General features: G+C 47.2%; 2 protein-coding genes across 6 annotated transcripts; both read left to right on the forward strand.

Moving 5' to 3' along the window:
* Window positions 1-9,173: 9,173 nt before the first annotated feature.
* Window positions 9,174-12,208, forward strand: LOC120678622. Of its 5 annotated transcripts, none has more exons than XR_005676659.1 (4): window positions 9,174-9,596; window positions 9,730-10,074; window positions 11,275-11,359; window positions 11,886-12,208. XR_005676659.1 is itself a non-coding variant. In XM_039959875.1 (2 exons), exons 1-2 carry the CDS (start codon window positions 9,324-9,326, stop codon window positions 9,916-9,918), a joined length of 462 nt encoding a protein of 153 aa, XP_039815809.1. In that variant the 5' UTR covers window positions 9,174-9,323; the 3' UTR covers window positions 9,919-12,208. The 5 variants fall into 5 exon arrangements, 1 of the variants encoding a protein (XP_039815809.1); XR_005676661.1 differs by having other exon boundaries at window positions 11,275-11,355; XR_005676658.1 differs by having other exon boundaries at window positions 9,730-11,359.
* Window positions 12,209-18,384: 6,176 nt separating this feature from the next.
* On the forward strand, window positions 18,385-19,004 carry LOC120678623. Its single transcript, XM_039959876.1, has 2 exons — window positions 18,385-18,661; window positions 18,813-19,004. Exons 1-2 carry the CDS (start codon window positions 18,491-18,493, stop codon window positions 19,002-19,004), a joined length of 363 nt encoding a protein of 120 aa, XP_039815810.1. The 5' UTR covers window positions 18,385-18,490.
* The last annotated feature ends 533 nt before the right edge of the window (window positions 19,005-19,537 follow it).

The raw sequence follows: 19,537 nt of genomic DNA on the forward strand, positions 1-19,537 counted from the left end.
TCAGGAACATCGGCGGTGATGTCCGCGCGAGAAAGGCTGGAGGCGCGGAGGCGGATTGAGCGCCTGCTTGACGAAGACCGGTAGCGAGTGGCGCCACCGCCTGAAAAGGCGACGACACCGTTAGGGTGGCTTGATCATGAACGTCGTTGCTGCAGCCTGGAGGGCGCAACAACAATCTCGTCCTTCGGGAGTGTCGACGATGAACGGCGACGAATGGCAGGGCGATGCAAACCCGATAACGAATCGGGAAAAAACCTAAGAAAAACACACAGCAGCAACAGGGTGACCTTCGGGTACAATCTTGGGTGCCGTAGCGAATTCCTCTCTCCTCCTTGTCTCTTCCCCGCGTGGTCAACACGGGACAGAGAAAACAGAAGGGATTGGAAAACCCGAGTGGCTCTCCTCCGATCGTCAGGCCAAGATCCGCCCCCGCAGCCGCGTCTTCTCGAGAAGCAGAGGCGGCGCTGGGGGAGGAAGGGCGGCGGCTGATGGCGCAGAGGAGGTAGCCGGCGAGGAAAGGGCAGTGGTGTGGAGCCCACGACGCGGAGGCCCGACAGCGACGTCGCCCGGCGCCCGGCGATGCTGCGGCCCGTCCGTCCGATGGCGCGGTCTTGGCTCCTCCCCTCCAGCCGCGCACGCACGCGGTGCGCAGGCCGTACGGCGGCACTGGGAGGGGCTCCTCCCCCTCGGCAGTCACGCACGCGCGCTGTCGCGCGATGGCAGCGGCGCTGGGAGGAGGGCTGGCCTGAGGCGCGGAAGGGGCGGGGAAGCTGTGAGCGGGGCCGGAGACGACGATGCAGAGGCGGCGGCGGCCCAAGGCGGGGCCATGGTGATGCCGACGAGCGACGCGACCACGGCGACGGTAGAGGTCAGCCCTCCTGCTGCTTGTGGACGACGACGGCTGCGCGGATCAGAGGGATCCGCGGCGCATCCTAGGAGGACGCTGCCCCCGACGGAGATCAATCTCCCCGGGGGGGGGGGGGGGGCGGGTGCAGCAGAAGCGGTGGCGCGGCTAGGGTTATGATCTCGTAACCTAGGCGTCTGATGCCATGTAGGAAAGGTAGGATACGTATAATGTGGTCGATTGTATTGCAATGAGCCCCTTGGGCGGTATATATAGGAGTACAAGACTTGGAGGGTAAGGCACCTCCCCGAGAGACAAGGAAGGCTATCATGGGATTACATCAATCCTAAACTAACATATCTGGAGTTGCCTAATATACTCTAACACTCCCCTAGCTCTTACTCTGGGAGCACTCAAATTCGTGAGCCTTGAATTTGTTGGATTTTGGTGCCCGTGGCAGATTGGTCGGGATGGAGGCGCCAAGGAGCCCGCAGCACAGCCATGTCGTCGTGAAAGCATTGAAGCGCGCGGCTTTCTGGCTGGACTCTATGATCCGATTCCCGTGTCCATCCTTGTCTCGTTGTTCATGGTCCCAGCAGTGGGTCTTCTGATGCAGGAGCTTGCGCCGGCTAAGGGGTCCTCCATGGAGATGGTTGTTTCCACATTTGTTGACATCTTTGTCTTCATCCACACGGTTATGTTCTCCTTCGCCATTTTTTCAAGAATTGTGATGCGCCGGAGGGCTAGCTCCGCCAAGCTGAATTGGTGTAATGGTTTACGCTGGTATCAGTCCGTTTTGTTGAAGGTGTGCATTCGTTCCACTCTTTGATTTTACCAGCAGATTGTTGATGTTGACTCATTTCTTACATGTTTGTGTATTCTACTTATTGTTACTTGTTGTAATGTTGACCTTGTTCCGTGGAAACTAGAGTTAATTAGGACCTTATGTTATGTGACATCGGTTCAGGTTTTGTTCCATTGTTCTGCCGTGGAAATATAGTAGTGCAGATCTTCATTTATGCTACTCGAACATATTTGAGCTTGACACTTCTGTGCACCAATATTTGGAATTTATGAAGTCTTATGCAAACTGTACTGGGAAATTCTCACAGAGAAAATTCATTTAGTTAGAAGATGGATACAGGACATGTGTTCTTGCCTCAGGTAGTATGCTTAGGATTACATAATGCGAATCACAAGTTATGCTTTGCTTTTTGTCTTCATGATGGTGTCTTTTTGTGCATATCCGAACTTATGATAGATTTATTCTGTTACTACCTCAAAATGTAAGCAAGGTTTTCAAAAATTCAACATCTTTTTATTTTGAGATGTTTATTTGAATTTTTTAGTAATTAGAGGGAAACAAATCTTTGAGCTTGTGGCGATGTTGTTTTTGGTTGGGATTAATTGTGTTGAAACTCCTCGATTATTAGTTAGAAGATATGCACATCCAGATGCCTCGACTGATCATTTGTTGCTCCAATGAAAAATGCCCTTCCAATCTGATTTTTGCTTCTGGACATTGGAGAGATCATTTTTCCCCTTTCTGCCACATCTTTTCATATCTTCTTTTGTAGTACATCTACAAAGTACTTGTAAGATATCCAGAAAAAGTTGTTTGACTTTTACGCATTTTCTATTAGCAAGCTGTATGTTGTGAATTTCCATCTATACTGTCTAAAGTGATTTTTCAACTCTATTTGATTTTGCAACAAAATAACATGAGACATACAAGTATACAACTTTATAACTATTGGATACATTCGGCGCCCCTCGCCTCCGCAATGTCTGAGGCCGTAGCAGTGTGGAAGGAGACGGCGAGCCGGGTGTTGAGGTCCATCCGCCGGTATGCTCTCTCTCTCTCTGTCTCTCTCTGACTCTCTCTCTCTCTCCTGCACACCCCGCGTTGCCTCCCACCATCGCAGTCTGCAAGGCGGCAGCGAACCTCTCTCTCTATCACCCCGCGTTGCCTCCTGAACTTGGTGCCGAGAAGCATCCTTCCTTTTACTTTGAGCCGTTCTAATTCTTTTTTTGTTTGTTGACCACAGATCTCAGCACATGAAAAAGGTGCTTGAGGCTGTGAAGAGGAGGAAGGAGGACATCCTTGACCTCATCACACCTGACGCCGAGCAGCTCTCGAAGTTGGTCGACATGGTCAAGGAGAAACTGGCGAAGCGAGAGACTCTGCCGGACTCAGACACTGACGCCAACGCCAACCCCGCTGTGTCGTCAGGCCTGCCCAACAGACACAGCCGTTGGATTCTTGTCGGGGTTGCTATTCTCTTGCTATGCGGAGGTGGATGGGTCCTTGTCCGCCAGTAGGTACCAGCACGTGAGCTTTGGTCAGCCATTTTTTTCAAGCTAGTTATGCTTTCTACTTAAGGTTAACCCTCGTTATCGCAGGGGCTTGAGAGTGATGATTTACCTCCTCCAGCTGGTCTGCGTCTGATTCTCGAGCCCCCTGATGGGGCCGGCGTCGCCGCCCAGTTCATTCGGCCACCGCCACCAGTCAGAGGTAGCCTTCATTCAGCTCGTTATTAGGATTTGTTCAAGTAATTTTCTTCGATTTTGAGAGGTTTTCTAATGCCAGGCCGTACAAGGTGCATGATCCTGACGACGAGTGGAGTCGTCTTGATTGTCTTTGGATCCGGTTTGTTAATAGTTGTCAGGTAAATAATCTTGATGGAGTGAGATAGTTTTCTCTGTCAGCGCGCCTCCTATGAGTAAGAGGACCGCGGACATCCACTCTATTTGGGAACTCAAATCTTTATTCACCATAACTTAGTACAACATAAGACTCTTACACTTTTTATGTACTACCCTACCATAACATTACTACTCTACATGACAACTTTGCCATCTTCTACTTGAGATCTCTTATGCCATAGTGTGCAAGAGGGGATGGGAGCACCCCTATCTATAGGACTCCATGGCTCAAATGGTTTTGCCATGTGTCCATCTTCTACACACTTTCTACAAAATATCTAACTCTAGAATTTTTCTCATGCTTATCTAACCATATAAATATCTAGTTTCTAGAGTATCCCACATTTTACCATAAAACATGGAAACCATAGTTCATGCATACTCTCTAATCTTCTAGAAGCTTCTCACAAGTATACATTGCTATTTTAACAATATTGAACTCCATCATTTACCAAATTTAGTATTTCATCAATGATGCAATGAAGGAATGAAGCTCTAGACGTACTTTAGTGCATGATGTAATGAACTTTGTAACCTATATCTGTTCGATTTGATGTTCTGAACATATAAATTATGAACTTAATTACTCAATTTGCAAAACCGCTAAATAAGGTTAGTGGTAGCTATATCCCGCTATAGCCTTCTCTTAGCCTTTGGAAAACTGACCGCTCAATGTCTTAGCCCGGTATTTTAAACGTTGAGTTGTACCCAAGGTTGTTAGTCTTACTCTATTCAGCAATTTGATATGGAAGTTCAGATAGTGCAAGGATTTAAACTACAGTAGACACTTGCTTCAGTTCTATGACAGAGTAGACACTTGAGGGTAATTCTTGATCTCCGCTGTTAGTATAAGAACCTTCAGTAATTTTGAAAGATATCAAAGCCTCTAAAAACATCTGGATCAAGTCCTTTGATAGTGGTTGAAACTCAACTCTAACAAATGGCATGCTTTCTTGTGTTTTTCATCTTTCTTTATGGCACAAAATAGGCAATGTGTTCCTTGTGTGTGTGTGTGTGTGTGTTTTGTGCAGTATGTTTTTTTTCCTTTTTCTAAGACAAACCAGGAAATGTTTCCTTGTGTTAGCAAAACAGGCATTAGCAGTTGCCATATAGTAGTGTTCCACAGTTTGTTGCATGCATTTCTCAGTAGAGTTATGATCTGGGACGCCTCCATGGATTTGCAGCTTTGCTATTTGAATGCTTACCTCAGTGCAAAAGCAGGGGAGAGGTGATTTGGTAACCAATTTACACAGTAGGCAACTGATTGGTTGTCATTCCTTTCCCTGTGTGGTACAACCTCATGCTGGACCATAAACCCCTCAGGCCTCAGCACCATCAAAGGTTGGCACAGGCCGAGAGCACACTGACCAACGTGGCCTCCTCGAGCCTTCGTCACATGTTATCGAGCAAAAATCCCCTGAACACGTCGACAGCGCACTGGCGCCGGCCACTGCGCGACAGGCCAGACACAAATGTCGTCCATGACGCAGCATCCCTAGTCGGCATCTACTCAAAGAAGGTCGCCGCCGCTTCGAGCTCCTCGAAAATGCACAGTGCATCGAGCAGAGCGTTGTAGGTGGCCAGGTCCCGGTTCCCCTCCATTTCGCCGAACACCTTGCACGCGTCGCGCTCCAGTGGCCCGTCTAGCTGTAGGCACTGACGAGCGAGCAGGCGACGAAGAAGTCGCTCGCGAGGCTGCGGCGGAGGCATTGCACGTGCAACGCCCCCACGGCGGAGGCAGAGCCCGAGGTGGCGGCGGACTTGAGGAGGGAGGGAAGGAGTGGTGGTTGGGGCACGCGCTGCGGGCGGGCGTGGCCGAGAAGAAGGGCAGCGGGGCCGACAGGAAGATGAACCTATTGTGTGAGAACTGAGAAAACAAGACCGTTAGTGGTAGGTGAGCGATAATATTATCTACTTTATGGGGCTATGCTCATCCACCATGGTGCCCCTAAAAATACCATTTGTAGCGTTGCAGGTCACTCCTCACTCCGTCTCTAAAAATGGTGCTACTTTTAGAGGCAGGTGAGGGGGTGACCTATCTCTACAAATAGCATTAGACCACCATTTCTCCTCCTCCTGACAACACATTGTTTGCTCGGGGGAGGTGCTGTTTGAAATCGAAAAAAGTGAAAAGAGAAGGGAACATTTTAAACTTTATTTCCTTCGAGTTGAGGTCATAGGAAGTAAGTTGACGCTAATCCCATATCTTTTCCATGCTTTTTGGGTAGTTTTAAGGCTCGGAAGGAGCTCTCTTTAGAGATATAGATCTTCATAGCGTGGATTTGTCATATAAGGCTCCATTTACGTTGTCAAACTTTTATAGGATGTTGGATAATTTTAGTAGGAGAACATGATTATGGGCCCAATCTATAAGTTTCTAGATCCACGGAGGAGAGAAAGGAAGAATTTATTTTTTCTATATGTACAAAAATGAATGATAGTTCTTATCCCCAAGATTTAGTGGTACAATAATAGATTAAGTATTGGATAGTTTTATCTAGTACATGTTAAGTTGACATTTTCCAATATCAACACATATAGAAGTATATATTTGTGGCCATTTGGTGCTTCATTTGCCTCTAAGTTATTGGACGAAGATCTGTTGTTTTAGTTGGAGAACAAGATTAAGTTATCCTTTGGGTCCAATCCTTATGTTTTAGCATCATTCCTAAGTAAAAAAATTTCTAGATCCATGGTGGAGGGAGAAAAAGATTTGATTTATTTATTTTCTATATTTACAAAGATGCATGATAGTTTTTTTTCTTAAGCTTTAGTAGTACAATAAAATGTTGGGTTTTGATTTTTTAGTTATTACATGTTAAATTATTATTTTCCTATATCCACTCTTATATAAAATTATATATTGATTTATCATTTATTCACTCAAATTACTGAAGAGATTGTTTTCATCCATTTAAATTATTTGTTATTATATATTCTGAGATGGATAGTACATGCATGTATAAAGAACGAAGGACGGAGGCCTATTTCCTTGGAGAACTTGGCCGCCGGGGTGCGTTCCACTCTGGTCATCAGGGGCGGGCCCATGGTGTATCAAGGGTATTCAAATGAATACCCATTATTTCTAGCAAAATCTTTTATATATATAGTGTATCATATACATATGACACAAAAAATTCAAATATTACATAACATAATAGGTTTCCAAACTTCTAGTTTTCTGCTTCGTGCTGAAAATCATAGCAGCCGACATCCCACCCCTCCCCACTCGACGGTTCACAGGTCAATTATCGGTCAGGTAGCTAGTGAGCCAGGCAGGCCAAGCGCCCGTGTTTCCCCTCAATCACTCGATTCCCAATCCCCAGCTGCAAGGCCGCAACCCTAACTCCTCAAATCAGCGATGCCGGTAGTGAGGGAGCGATGAAGCCAGACGGACAGACAAAAGCAGGAGCTCATCGGCCGTGAGGACGGACAACGGCAGGGGCTCCGCGGTCAGGCAGATAGACGGTGTTATGGGCTTCGCGGCTGGGCGGGCCACGAGATGCGAGTAGCGGCCAGGCCAGCACGTCAGCTAGGCAGGGGCGCAGGGCTCGACCGTACACGGCGTGGCCCGCGTGGCCAGGGCAAGGCGTTGCTATTTCGCCCGGATGGTAGGGTCTCCAAAGCTCTGACGCTCCAACAGTCCGTGTCTTGTGGGGCATGGGCGAGCAAAGCAGGAGCAGTTCTGTGCGAAAAGTTAATATTGTATTTTAAAAGTTACTATTGTATTTTATGAGCAAGGTGAGTGAGCTGACTAGAGATGAATTTTCTTTATTTTAAAAGTTACTATTGTATTTTATGAATTTTAGGCTATCAAAAACTTTTTTACATCTACCCACCTTTTAATTCGCAGGCCCACCCCTGCCGGTCATGTGCGTTCCGGGTCTTCGTCGTGCCAACCCGCATACGCTTCCCTGGCTAACGCTGCTGGCAGTGGTTGAGCGCCCTCGACCCTGGTCCCGGGCGTCGTTCGCGGCGCACACTGGCCCTTGCGTGTTGGCAATTTCGTGACCTTCGAGGCAAGGTGCAGATGCGTGTCGCACCCCCGGCTCTTGCCTTTGGGCAGTCGCTCCAAGGTGCTCCTAATTTCCCTGCTCGATCGCGCGGCGCCGTTCCTGATCCTGTCAGGCCCTGCGTGCTAGATGAGCATTGTCCACAATTGGTGCCAATTGGCAATTACACTACCTCGAGTTCAGACTTCATATTGATACATGCATGGAAAACACTGAGGGCCTGTTTGGGTGCTACTAATAAATTTTCACCTGTAAACGAATCCCACCTGTAAAGTGTTGTGCACAAGAAAACAAAAGGTTTCTTTTTTTTCCATCCTGAATGTGGCTGTTTGGGTAAGGGGGGAAAACAGCTATACAAACAAATTTGAAGTATTGAGCAACATGGTTCAGAAATGCCTTAACTACCTAACAGTATGTAGGAACGCTGCAAGATGATGACGACGTGAGCGGGAAAATTGGCCGCCGAAAGCTCCGCATGGCGCCTCAGTCAAGACGCCCCGATAGTTGTTGTTTATTTTACAGACCTCGTCACAAGATTATTGTATTCCGACAGTATTGGACCAAATTAACCGGTCGCAATTTTAGAGGGTTAACCACTCATCCAAGCAGCATTTTTGAGTCTGTACGTCTTGGAAAATAATCAGGCGCTATAATTTACAGGGGTTTTAGACTAAAACTTGTCTTCCAAACTGCCCATAAAACAGTTCAGGCTGGATTTGAGTATAAAAATGGTAATGAAAGATATGAAAAACGTTTGTAATCTAGTTCTAGACTTCTATGTAGTGCTTGGTTGAGAGATGTAAATGGTAACGGTAATAATGATATATATCATAAACCAGTAGGATCTGATACAATGAAACACAATACGATCTTTATTTCGTTCTGAACTGTCAATTAGGTAACGATATCAGCCACCAAAGGGCAAAGCCCTCTCTCTCCTGTAGAAGATTTGGTTTCCTTGCTTGGGCACTACGTCACTAGTGTAGTTGTCTACAAACTCGCTTAGGCGCTGACACATGGCTCCTCATCACGCCAACCACCTTCCGGCGGGTGATATGGGATATTTTAAGCGGTATCAGGATTGTACAAAGACGGTAATCGATACCATAGTATCGGTTCACCGCCCGCTTGTACCAAACGGATGTAATCGGCGATGGAACCAAACACTACCCTAGTGTATATACTCATCCTATGAAATGCAGTATGGCATTATTCTCTTTTGCAGCGACAATCCAAACTTGTCATGAACAATTCCCCAGGCCCTAGGGTAAAGACAATAAATATTATTGTGCAAGTGAGATTCTAGATTATTACAGCATAATTATCTCAGCTAAAAGAGAGAAAAATTCTCGTGTCACTCGAGTCGTATTTGTAACAATTTTAACGGGAGAAAAGAAAATCCGATTGGCACAAGGAGATGAGATTTGAGCAAGTGGGATGAGCTGTGGCAGTACGCCGCGTGCTCCTAGCAAGCCTTCGGATTGGGCCCCGGTGCTCCTAGCAAGCCTTCCGATTGGGCCCCGGGGCACGCGCGCAGCGCACTCCCGGCACGTGCCGTGGAAAAAGTAAAAACCAAAGCCGCCTCCTCGTCTTCCTCCGTACGCCCGCACTCACCAACGAAGCCACCCACTCCCAGCCCCGCCGCCACCCGCCCTCGAGAACCCTCTGGAGAGCCTAGGGTTTGCGCTTTCGCCCATGGATGACCTCGAGGCTGCGCCGGCGCCACCCCAGGCGTCCCCCGCACCGCCGCGCCATCCGGCATGGGGAGGACCGCGTCGGCAACGGCTCTGGGCGGGCTCCTCGCGCTTGCCGCCGGGGCCTTCATCTTCTGCTTCCTCATCCAGCTGTGGGTGGCCAACGCCGCAAGCGCCGTCTATGTCGCCCTGCGCTGGTCCTGCGGCCAGGACTCCCACGCCACGGTCGTCGCGCTGGGGTTCACCATGGACTGCGCCTTCGCGTTGAGGGTGTCCTTCCCCGTCCTCATCCTGTTGATGCTCTGGTGCCTTGTGAACATCCAGGCCAAGGCCCGAGAGGTATTGGTGCGCGATTTCAACCCCTTGCCGTCACTAGTCGATCTCCAATTGATTTTTGACTCCCCTAGCTCTTACTCTGGGAGCACTCCAATTCGTGAGCCTTGAATTTGTTGGATTTTGGTGCCCGTGGCAGATTGGTGGGGATGGAGGCGCCAAGGAGCCCGCGGCGCAGCCATGTCGTCGTGAAAGCACTGAAGCGTGCGGCTTTCTGGCTAGACTCTATGATCCGATTCCCATGCCCATCGTCGTCTCGTTGTTCATGGTCCTAGCCCTGGGTCTTCTGATGCAGGAGCTTGCGCCGGCTATGGTGTCCTCCATGTAGATGGTTGGTTCCGCATCTGTTGACATCTTTGTCTTCATCCACGCGGTTATGTTCTTTTTTGCCATTTTTCCGAGAATCGTGATGCGCCTGAGGGCTAGCTCCGCCAAGCTGAATTGGTGAAACGGTTTGCGCTAGTATCAGTCCCTTTTGTTCAAGGTGTGCATTCGTTCCACTCTTTGATTTACCAGCAGGTTGTTGATGTTGAAACATTTCTTACTTGTTTGTGTATTCTACTTATTGTTGCTTGTTGCAATGTTGACCTTGTTCTGTGGAAATTAGAGTTAATTGGGACCTTGTGTGATGTGACATCGGTTCAGGTTTTGTTCCATTGTTCTGCTGCGGAAATGTAGTAGTGCAGATCTTCATTTATTATGATACTCGACCATACTTGAGCTTGACACAACTTATATGCACCAATATTTTGTATTTATGAAGTATTCTGTACACTGTACTGGGAAATTCTCTTGGAGAAAATTCATTTAGTTAGAGATGTATACAAGACATGTTTTCATGCTTCAGGTGGTATGCTTAGGACTACACAATGTGAATGTATCCTTTGCCTTTTGTCTTCGTGATGGTGGCTTTTTGTGCACATATATCTGAACTTATGATAGATTTTTTCAGTTACCACGTCAAAATTTAAGGAAGCTTTTCAAAAATTGTATCTATTCTTTTGAGATTCTTAGTTCTTAGAGGGAAACAAATCTTTGAACTTTTGGCAATGTCATTTTTGTGAGATTAATTGTGTTGAAACTCCTCAATTGTTAGTTAGAAGTTATGCTCGTCTAGGATGTCTTGATTGATCATTGGTGCTCTAATGAGACATGCCCTTCCAATGTGCTTTGTGCTTCTGGGCTTTGGAGATCGTTTTCCCCTTTTCTTCCCTATCTTTCACATCTTCGTTTTCCCCTTTTCTTCCCTATCTTTCACATCTTTCTTTGTATCAGTACATCTACAAATTAAAGCACTTGTTAGATATCCAGAAAGTATTATTATACTCTGCAAGAAAATTATCCAGTTTCAGAAAAACTTTGCAAAAAAATTATGTGCCGATGAACTCTGTTTCATGTTTCTTTTAGCAAGGTGTATGTCGTTATGTCTTCTGTGGTGAATTTCCAATTGTACACTGTCTAAAGTCATTTCCAATTCTATTGATTTTGCAAGGAAATCACATGAAACATACTACTTTATCACTATATAGGTAATTACTTAGTTATAAATTTACTTATAAAAATATTGATCGCTCATAGTGAGCACTTACTCTGATTTCCTGTTTCTGATAACAAGTGCTTACTTGTAAGCATAAGTGTGTGTTTTGATTACTGACAATGATGGCTTCATTTCTCCAAATTCCAGATTCCAGCAGTAGATGAATAATTGCCAATTTTGTGCTGAAGTCACATAGGGAAGGGAGGCAGATGGAGAAAAGGGAACCATGTTGGTGATTTTCTTTTTCTCAGTCTCCAACACCTTAGGAAATGTTTATGAATCATATTCACTGCTTTTGACCAGTGAGAAGTCATGGTTTTAAAAGTAGTCCAGTAGATCTTGTTTCTATTTGAACTTTAATATATTGGCAATCATGGTTCATTTAACATAAGGTATCCATTGTAGTCGTTCGAGAAAAGGTATGTATTGTAGTGTACGATCTTAATTACCACAGGTTGGATGTCTAAGAATTGAATGTTGTGCCTAATTTCTCATGGAACTGATCGGTGTGTACCATCATCTTATTCCAGAGAAACTGATAGCAGCAACTGAGATTTGTCTTAGCTCCTCTCTTTTTGCAGTTTTGCTGCTTTAGCTTTCTATTTCTATGACTGCAATCTGCAAATTTATATCCCTTTTACCAAATAGTTTGATATAATAATTGAAATAATTGAATGTTTTGCTGACGCTGGTATCCTCACCCATTTTGATTGCTAATTTTCTCAGTGTGCATCTGACATTGTTTGTTGCAATTTCAGTTCTGGAACATTCGAAATTTCTGATTGGAGTAAAGGATGCTCAATTTACCTCCTGCAAGTTACCAGAAGATTTGTTTGACTTACAAGTGGCTGGAGTAACAATAATCGATGCAGCTGCAGGTTATGCTCAGCTGTCTGTCCATGGAACCATTGTCTAAACTTGTGTGCCACATCCTGCTAGGACTATGATATATCTCTCTCTGTTTTGTGCATCTTATATGAGCCACGCGAACATGCTAGGCAAATGGTACATTGGGCTGTTTAGATATATCACACGTGCATTCCTGCTGCGAATAATGAGACATTCTATCATTCAGACTTCAGAGTGAACAGTCCCACGCATGTTTGTTGCAGCAACCAAATTAAAAAGACCAGGGGTGCAAATTGATAACCTTAGGTGCACCTTCAATTCTTTTCAAAATTTTGTACTACTCCAAAATAAGATCTCATTTTAAAGAAATAGTACAAAATTTTGAACTAAAAAGAGTTGGAGGAGCACCTAAGTGTCACTGATTAACACCCTAAAAACAGCCTAGCGCCAGTGGGGGCATTCTAGGGGCGAATCCTTCCAGTTGGAACACCACCGCTAAGATTGCGTCGTGCCCACGGCCCACCAGCCCCCACCTCAAAACACCCCTTGCTTTACTCGCCTTCTCCAGTTCTCCTACAAAATCACCCAGCATCCGAGGTATTTAACATTTTACCATTATAACAGAGTGTATCTCTTCAGATTTCACTATTAGTTTTGCAACTACGGAATCAGCATATGGGAGATAAAATCGATACAATTTTACCACTCTTGTTTGCGTGGACGCCACCGTGTTGGTCCAGTAGACATCTAGGTCAAGCCCCCCGGGCCGTGCCGGACCCGGAGTCTAAATTTCCAGCCCACGCGCCCAAACCAAGCCCACTCCACTCTCTTCTTTCTCCTTTGCTCCACGATGCCCTCCTCCCACCCATGCAGCGCCGCCACCGACGCCATGCCATGTCGTACTATGCCGAGTCATCTCGCAGCTAGCTGTCCTCGCCGCTGTCGAACGCAACTCACCATGCCGCCGTGTCATGGTCACCACGCACCGCCTTCCGCACCGCGTCGAAAGTGAGCGGCAGACGGTCCGGCCTGTTGGGGCGGACAGTCCGCCAGCTAACATTCAAACGGGCCAGTCTTTTTCGGATGTCCGAACGTTCAAGCTTACATGCTGACGGTTCGGATGTCCGAACATTTTGTGCTACAACAATCCGCAAAGGGGTGTGGACAGTCCACCTAACATTCAAACGGGCCGCTCTAGGGTCAATTTTGAAGGTCAACACCTAGGGTTTAATGTACTCTAAAAAATAACTTTACCTTGTTCTAATAAATATTTCTAAAAATAAACTTTACCTTGTTCTAATAAATATTTTAAAATAAAAGAAGCATGCGACAGTAAATCTCACGACACTAAAATAATTTGGATGACATATCTATATATATACTTATTTCTAAAGTATGTAACATTTTTACCTAAATTTTTATTTGGTCAGTCTTGCATCATTGATATACGGGTCTTAGTCAATCTCATATACGAGTCAGATCAGCCCTCAGTCCATAACTCGATCACATAGGTATCTACAAATTGAGACACTGGCACCTATATGTATCCGATACATATACCAATTTGGTTCGTATGGGTATATTTTTCTAGTAAAATGATAAAACAGAAATCCTTTTTTTCAAAAAAAAATATAAAAATTCAAATGCCGTTATAAAGAGCCCCATGTATCCTCATCAACCATAGAAAGCTTGCACTGCAAATCGTGTACATCTAGTGGGTGTGGACAGAAGAATCCCGTTACAGCTGGAGCAGCCACCTGTGTGCTCGCACCCGGTAGACTGGTGGGCCCACCTCAAAACCCCCCGGCCCCTGCTTCGCTCGCCTTCCCCTTCCGCAAGGCCACCGCCACGCCACCCCAAGCGCTCTGCCTCAGCGCGCCGCCGCCACGGGAGCGAGAGCCAAGCACCAGCCGCTCCACCTCGCCGGATCGGAGGAGCTTCTAGAGCCTAGGCGGGCCCCTGCTCCCATGGCGCTCTCCGGCTACTACGACGTCTCCTGCTACGCCGGGGCCTCGCTGGTGCTCTACAGCGTCGCCAACGCCGCGGCCCGCAGGGGCTGCATCCGCGGCGACGGCGCGGTCAAGCAGGCCCTGGTGTACGTTGCCTCCGTGATGCTCCAGAGAGCCTTCTGGGCGACGGTACCGTCGCCGGACTCGACTCCCTTCTCGCTTTCCTTCCCCTCCGCCTGGATCTCCATGGAAGGTCCCTAAAACGCTGGATTTGTGCGGGTTTTCTGCTGCGGCGTGCCGGCGTTCCCATCCGCGTTGGCTGGCAGGTCCGTGGGTGCAGAGTCGATTGGACGTCCGAGGCGTGCTACTGGGTGAGTGCCTTCGCCGTCTCCGTCCTCGTCTCCGCCCTCGATGCTTGCGTGGAGGCCGTGATCAGGAGGTGGGAGAGGCAGCCTGCGCCTAGGAGAGGGCGCGGTGGACGGAGGCCGCATGTGTGATCGTCCAAGGTATAACCTGCTCTGCTCCTCACTGCATGTCGCCATCCGTTCCAAGCTGATCGCCGCATACCCGCAAGGATGATCCACATTTCTGTTGATTTGTCCAAATGGAAGCAGAGTACCAATTGCTGCTGGTTCATGTTTTGTTTGGGATACTTCGTAGTGCTCTTGGGCACCACCTTGCTTGTTACTTCGATGTCTGGGGCTGTTTTGCCTGTTTTACTAGTGCTGCCAGCAGATCCTACCATTTTGATTCCGTGGAGTTTCACTTGAAATGGAATCATCATCATTTTAGAATGTTAGTTGAACTCTGTATTTTCTGTCTCATTAATAGTCATACTCGTTTTTTGGCCTGTCTATCTACTGTATTCTTACAAGGTGGCAGATCTCCATGCCTTCCAAATATGTAGTGTCCTGAACTAGTATTACCATTACCATTACCATTACCATTACCATGCATGATCTAGAAAATATCGAGTTCATTAATTGTTGACTACTGCAATTATGACATTGCTGGTATTAGTTCCTCTTTCAGAAAAATGGAAAATTTAGTATGCCACAAATATCAGTTGACACACTGGATTTTCTTTAGAAAACATTAGCACACTGTTGATATCGATACAGCTGTTGGACACTTTGATCGGCTACATTTCTGAATATTCTAACATGAGTCATCAAATGTATTTTGCGGCGATGTATAGTATTCTTAGTTAATTCTGTTGTTGCTGAGCATGCAATTTGGGCAGCCTAGATGTCAAATTGCACTATTGGAGTTAATTTTTGCTGGACAAACAAAACATATTCAGGTGACTTTTTTCAGAACTATAATACTGAAATTTACCACAAAACTTGACAAGTTTCATGTGTGCATGGCTTTCTGATGTTTTTTTTTGAGAAACTAGGCTTTCTGATGTTTTGTCCTCAGTGCACCTCTCTTTCATTTCATATCATATTAAAAGATCACTTTGATGTTGACAGTTGACTTGAGAAAGGATCAAGGTTTTCTTTGTCTAGTGAAGTAACATTGGAATCAGTGTCAATGTGTTGCAGTGTTTAGGTGAGAGATATTTTTCCCTTCCATGTTTTCTTGATTTGCTTCATATATATAATGACTCCATGTGTGATGTGTCTTCGTATTGGTAGTACAACATACTGCCTGGGTAGTGACAATGAGAGATTATTTAATTTATATTCGTTTATTGTGCTCTCTTTTTTGTCTTACAGTGTACATTGTCTTATTTGATAAACTCTTTAGCTAGCAGGTTAACCTAGACAATTTAAATCACTATTCTAGTTTAACTGTTGCCTTCGCTGTCTTTATGATGAGAGTAAACGGGGTATGCCTGCTTTGGTGACCACTTTCCACTGAATGCTGAATTAGCAAAACCTTCAGTGAGGTGTTGATTTAGAGGTTCATGCATAGGTGCTTTTCAAGTCTAGATACTTAGCATGAACTTACCAAACTGATTTAGAGCTTCACAAGTATAATACAGTAGGTTGGTTTTGCTTTCTCTTTGCTTGCGAAAGTGAATTGATGTTTAGCATGAACTTACCAACTGTTGTGACTAGTACTGAGTCTTCTGGAATCCAGACTGCTTTGGTTTGCTCCAATCTATCTTCTTTGAATACAGATACATGTTTGGAAATAGAATTGCCGATGAGCCAAATGATAAGGAAGCTCATCAATGCGTGAAAAACTTCTTTTAAATGTTGGTTTAAAGAAGAATACACGGTTTTCTATTCTAACAGCATAAACTGTGCCTAGCCTTTAATTGCATCAGTTACATTTACTCGTGGTCATGCATAGTGACTGGAACTGTACTTGGTCCTGAAGATTTGAGACCTCATTTGTGTGTTAAGGTGATCTATCTATAAATTGTCTGAATCTGTACCTCTCAACAGCTAAGGTCATCTAGCAGAAGCTTGGTTAGCACATCACCCCATTGGGTATTTGGGTGCTGGTTAATAATTTTCTTTAAACTGATGCACAGTATATATTTCATCATAAACTTGAGAAATTTTATCTAATAGTCCTTGCTCTTTGGCCTTCTGTTCAGTTGTATACCCATGTGTTTTTATAGTTATCTTGATTCTTTTTATCCTTGGCTTTCAATTTCTTTCAACCAAATGATACTGCAAATTGCAACTTGTAGTGATATAACTGAATCAGTTATTGCTGTGCTCCATTAGTTCTGACTGTCAATTTACTAGGTAAAACTGACATTTTCCGTTGTTGCAATTTCAGTTCTTGAAGACACACTTGACATTGTTTTCGTTTGGAGAAGAAGGCCTTCAGTTTACCCTCCTGCAAGCTAGTAGGAGTAACAAGACTCGATGCTACGTACTGCAGGGTTACGTTCTGCAGTTTGTGTCCTGAAACCACTGTAGAAAAACTTGCGTGCTATAATCTTCTAGGATATCGACCAATACCTTTTACGAACAGCATACACATGGAGGCCTGTCACGAGCTTCTTCAGCTCTGAAACGAAGACCGGAAAAACCTGCGGTAGGCGGTGCGCTCGTCGCGTCGCCGGCGCTCTAGCTACTTGCCGAAGAATGATGCTTGAGCTGTTGAGATGATGGCATCCATCGAGAATCGTTTGCGTGAAAGTTCTGTTTGCTTAACCTGCTGTTGTCCTACTGTTCTACTGTTATGTGTGTAGCTCAGTTGTCAGTCATCTCTGTGGAATATATATATAAATCTGTTGCATTGCATCCTGTTAGCATCCACGCCGTCCGCCTCTTTGCATGGGACGCGAACGCAAGCTCTTGCCGGCAGAGCTGGAGGCCGCCATGGGCGTGGCACCGTGCGGCACTGCGCCGCGCGCACAAGGGGACACGACGGAGAGGCAGAGCGCCGCAGAGTACTGCGACCGATTTTCTGTGGTGCTGTGTCTCCATGCCGTGCGCCTGAAGTGGCGGCTGTACGCGTGTGTTGTGAACTGGGATGAACAACACTACCAACAACTGGACGCGGCAACTGCAGCGAGCCGGCGACAACGCGGATATATTTGCCCGCCGCGGCCATCGATCGTGTACGTTAACTTCCCTCTGACAAGCTGCAGCACGGTTACTTTGCCTCTGCGTGCGCCCCCCCTCTCGCACTGCGTGTTACATTACCAGACCCGACCGACACGAAGAGAAGAGTTGCCTAACCCGAACGCCGGCCGGCTGCTTGTCTCCACGCGTGTGCCCCGAGCCGTGCGCCGCGGAGCGACGGAGCCCCGGGCCCTTCGGCGCTGGATCGGTTGCGACCGTGGGAGTGCTCGGCGCGCGGCATGTGGGAAGCGCGCAGCCGCGCACCAACCTGCGCGCACGCCGACGCGATCACGCGAACCGGTTGGTCTGCTCGCGAGGCTATGCTTTGTCCATTTCGTGGGCATTACTGCCACTGGAATCGGAGCGCATGTTCCTTCCCTCGTCACAAAACGTAACGCACCAACCCTGCCATGTACTAGCATCCATTGCCTACTTTTGCAGAGCTGCAATGCCAAAAGCCTCCCGCATCCGTGGCTTTGATGTCGTACGTAGCCTATGTATATAGTCACGACCATTATCACCCCCGACAAAATACGCACGAGCAGCATGTCAATGCCACGATGAACCTCGAGACCCTTCAATCAGCCACACAAAATTTCTAGATCTAGATGGTATAAAAAAAAATCTATATGGTATGGTAAATATATATGGACAAATGGTAAGTCACATTCTGAATTTTCAAATGCTAGATGCATCCCAACCGCACTAGTAAACCACATGCTGCGGTCCAAGCCGTGTACATCAACCGGTACGCGCAACGGAATTCCCCTCTCCACAGCTGGAGCTGGCTGGACACGCAACCGATTTCCTCGCACCCGGTAAAGGCCCCGTGGTGGGGCCACCTCCAAAACCCCCACAGGCCACAGCCTCTCCCCTGCCTCGCTCGCCTCGCCGCCTTCGCCTTCCGCAAGAGCACCGCCAACCCCACGCCCTCCGCCGCGAGAACCGAGAAGCAACCAACCAACCACTCCGCCACCGCGGAGAAGCCTCCAGAAGCCTAGGGTCCCCGCGCGCGCTCCGCTCCCTCCCATGGATCTCTCCAACTACGAGGGCGCCCTCTGGTACGCCGGCGCCACGCTGGTGGCCTACTACAGCGCCGACATCGGGGTCTGCAAGGGCTGCATCAGCGCCGACGGCAAGGTCAAGAAGGCCCTGCACGGCCTCACCGCGCTCTTCTTCCAGAGAGCCGTCTGGGCGGTGGTAATCCTCGCCGGGCGCTCAATCGCCTCCCTCCTCTCCTCCCCCTCTTCTCCGCTTCGCGCTCCCTGGCCTCGGGTTCCTGACGCACCGGATTTGTTTGTGGGGTTTTCGGCGGCGGCGCGCTGACGGTTCCCACCCCCTCCCGTGGCAGGGCCGGAGCGTCGACTGGGCGTACGAGGCGTACTACTGGCGGAACGCCGCCCTCGGCATCGGCGCCGGCCTCGCCTTCAACGCTTGGGTGCTGTGCTTGAGGAGGAGGAGGGAGATGGCTAGGGAGCCGGTGCCGCCACCGGCGCCGGAGCGTCAGCCTGGGAGGAGGGGACGCCGTGCGCGGAGGAATTAGCGTGCGGTCTTCGAAGGTACAACCTCTCTGCTCTTCCGACGTATCGTACCGTACCAGCCTGTGCGATGCCTGGATGTGTCTTCGTCCATTCCGAGCTGATCGTTGAAGGTTGATTTGAGTTTCTGTTCGATGTGTCCGAACTGAGGTAGATTTCCAATTGTAGGTTCATGTGTGGGGGGGATACTCTGTAGGGCTCATTTTTGATGCGTTGCGTACCAATTTGCTTGTTAGTTCGATGTCTGGACGACTATTTTAGTGCTGTCAGGTGGCGCTGCTTTGATTGCCACCCGAATTTTGCCCGAAATGGAACCTTCATAAATTAAATGCGGGTTGTAGGTTCCATCTTCTTAATAGCAAATCATTTTGTTTGGGCTTCTCTGTTCATGTCACAAGGCGACAAGTTTCCGCACCTTCCAAATATACAGAGTCATAAGCTAGTGTACATGATGTAGTGGCCTTAAAAAGTTTGTGTGCATTAATTAGTATGTGATGTTGTTGTGATCTTGCTGGTACTAGACCCATATAAAAAGGAA

Source organism: Panicum virgatum, chromosome 6N, assembly GCF_016808335.1.
Source record: "Panicum virgatum strain AP13 chromosome 6N, P.virgatum_v5, whole genome shotgun sequence".
Lineage (NCBI taxonomy): Eukaryota > Viridiplantae > Streptophyta > Magnoliopsida > Poales > Poaceae > Panicum > Panicum virgatum.

Coding starts and splice junctions, on each gene's coding strand:
- LOC120678622 (XM_039959875.1), top strand. CDS start 9,324: ATGGGGAGGACCGCGTCGGCAACGGCTCTGGGCGGGCTCCTCGCGCTT. Junction 9,597..9,729: donor TCCAGGCCAAGGCCCGAGAG/GTATTGGTGCGC, acceptor TGCCCGTGGCAG/ATTGGTGGGGATGGAGGCGC.
- LOC120678623 (XM_039959876.1), top strand. CDS start 18,491: ATGGATCTCTCCAACTACGAGGGCGCCCTCTGGTACGCCGGCGCCACG. Junction 18,662..18,812: donor AGAGAGCCGTCTGGGCGGTG/GTAATCCTCGCC, acceptor CTCCCGTGGCAG/GGCCGGAGCGTCGACTGGGC.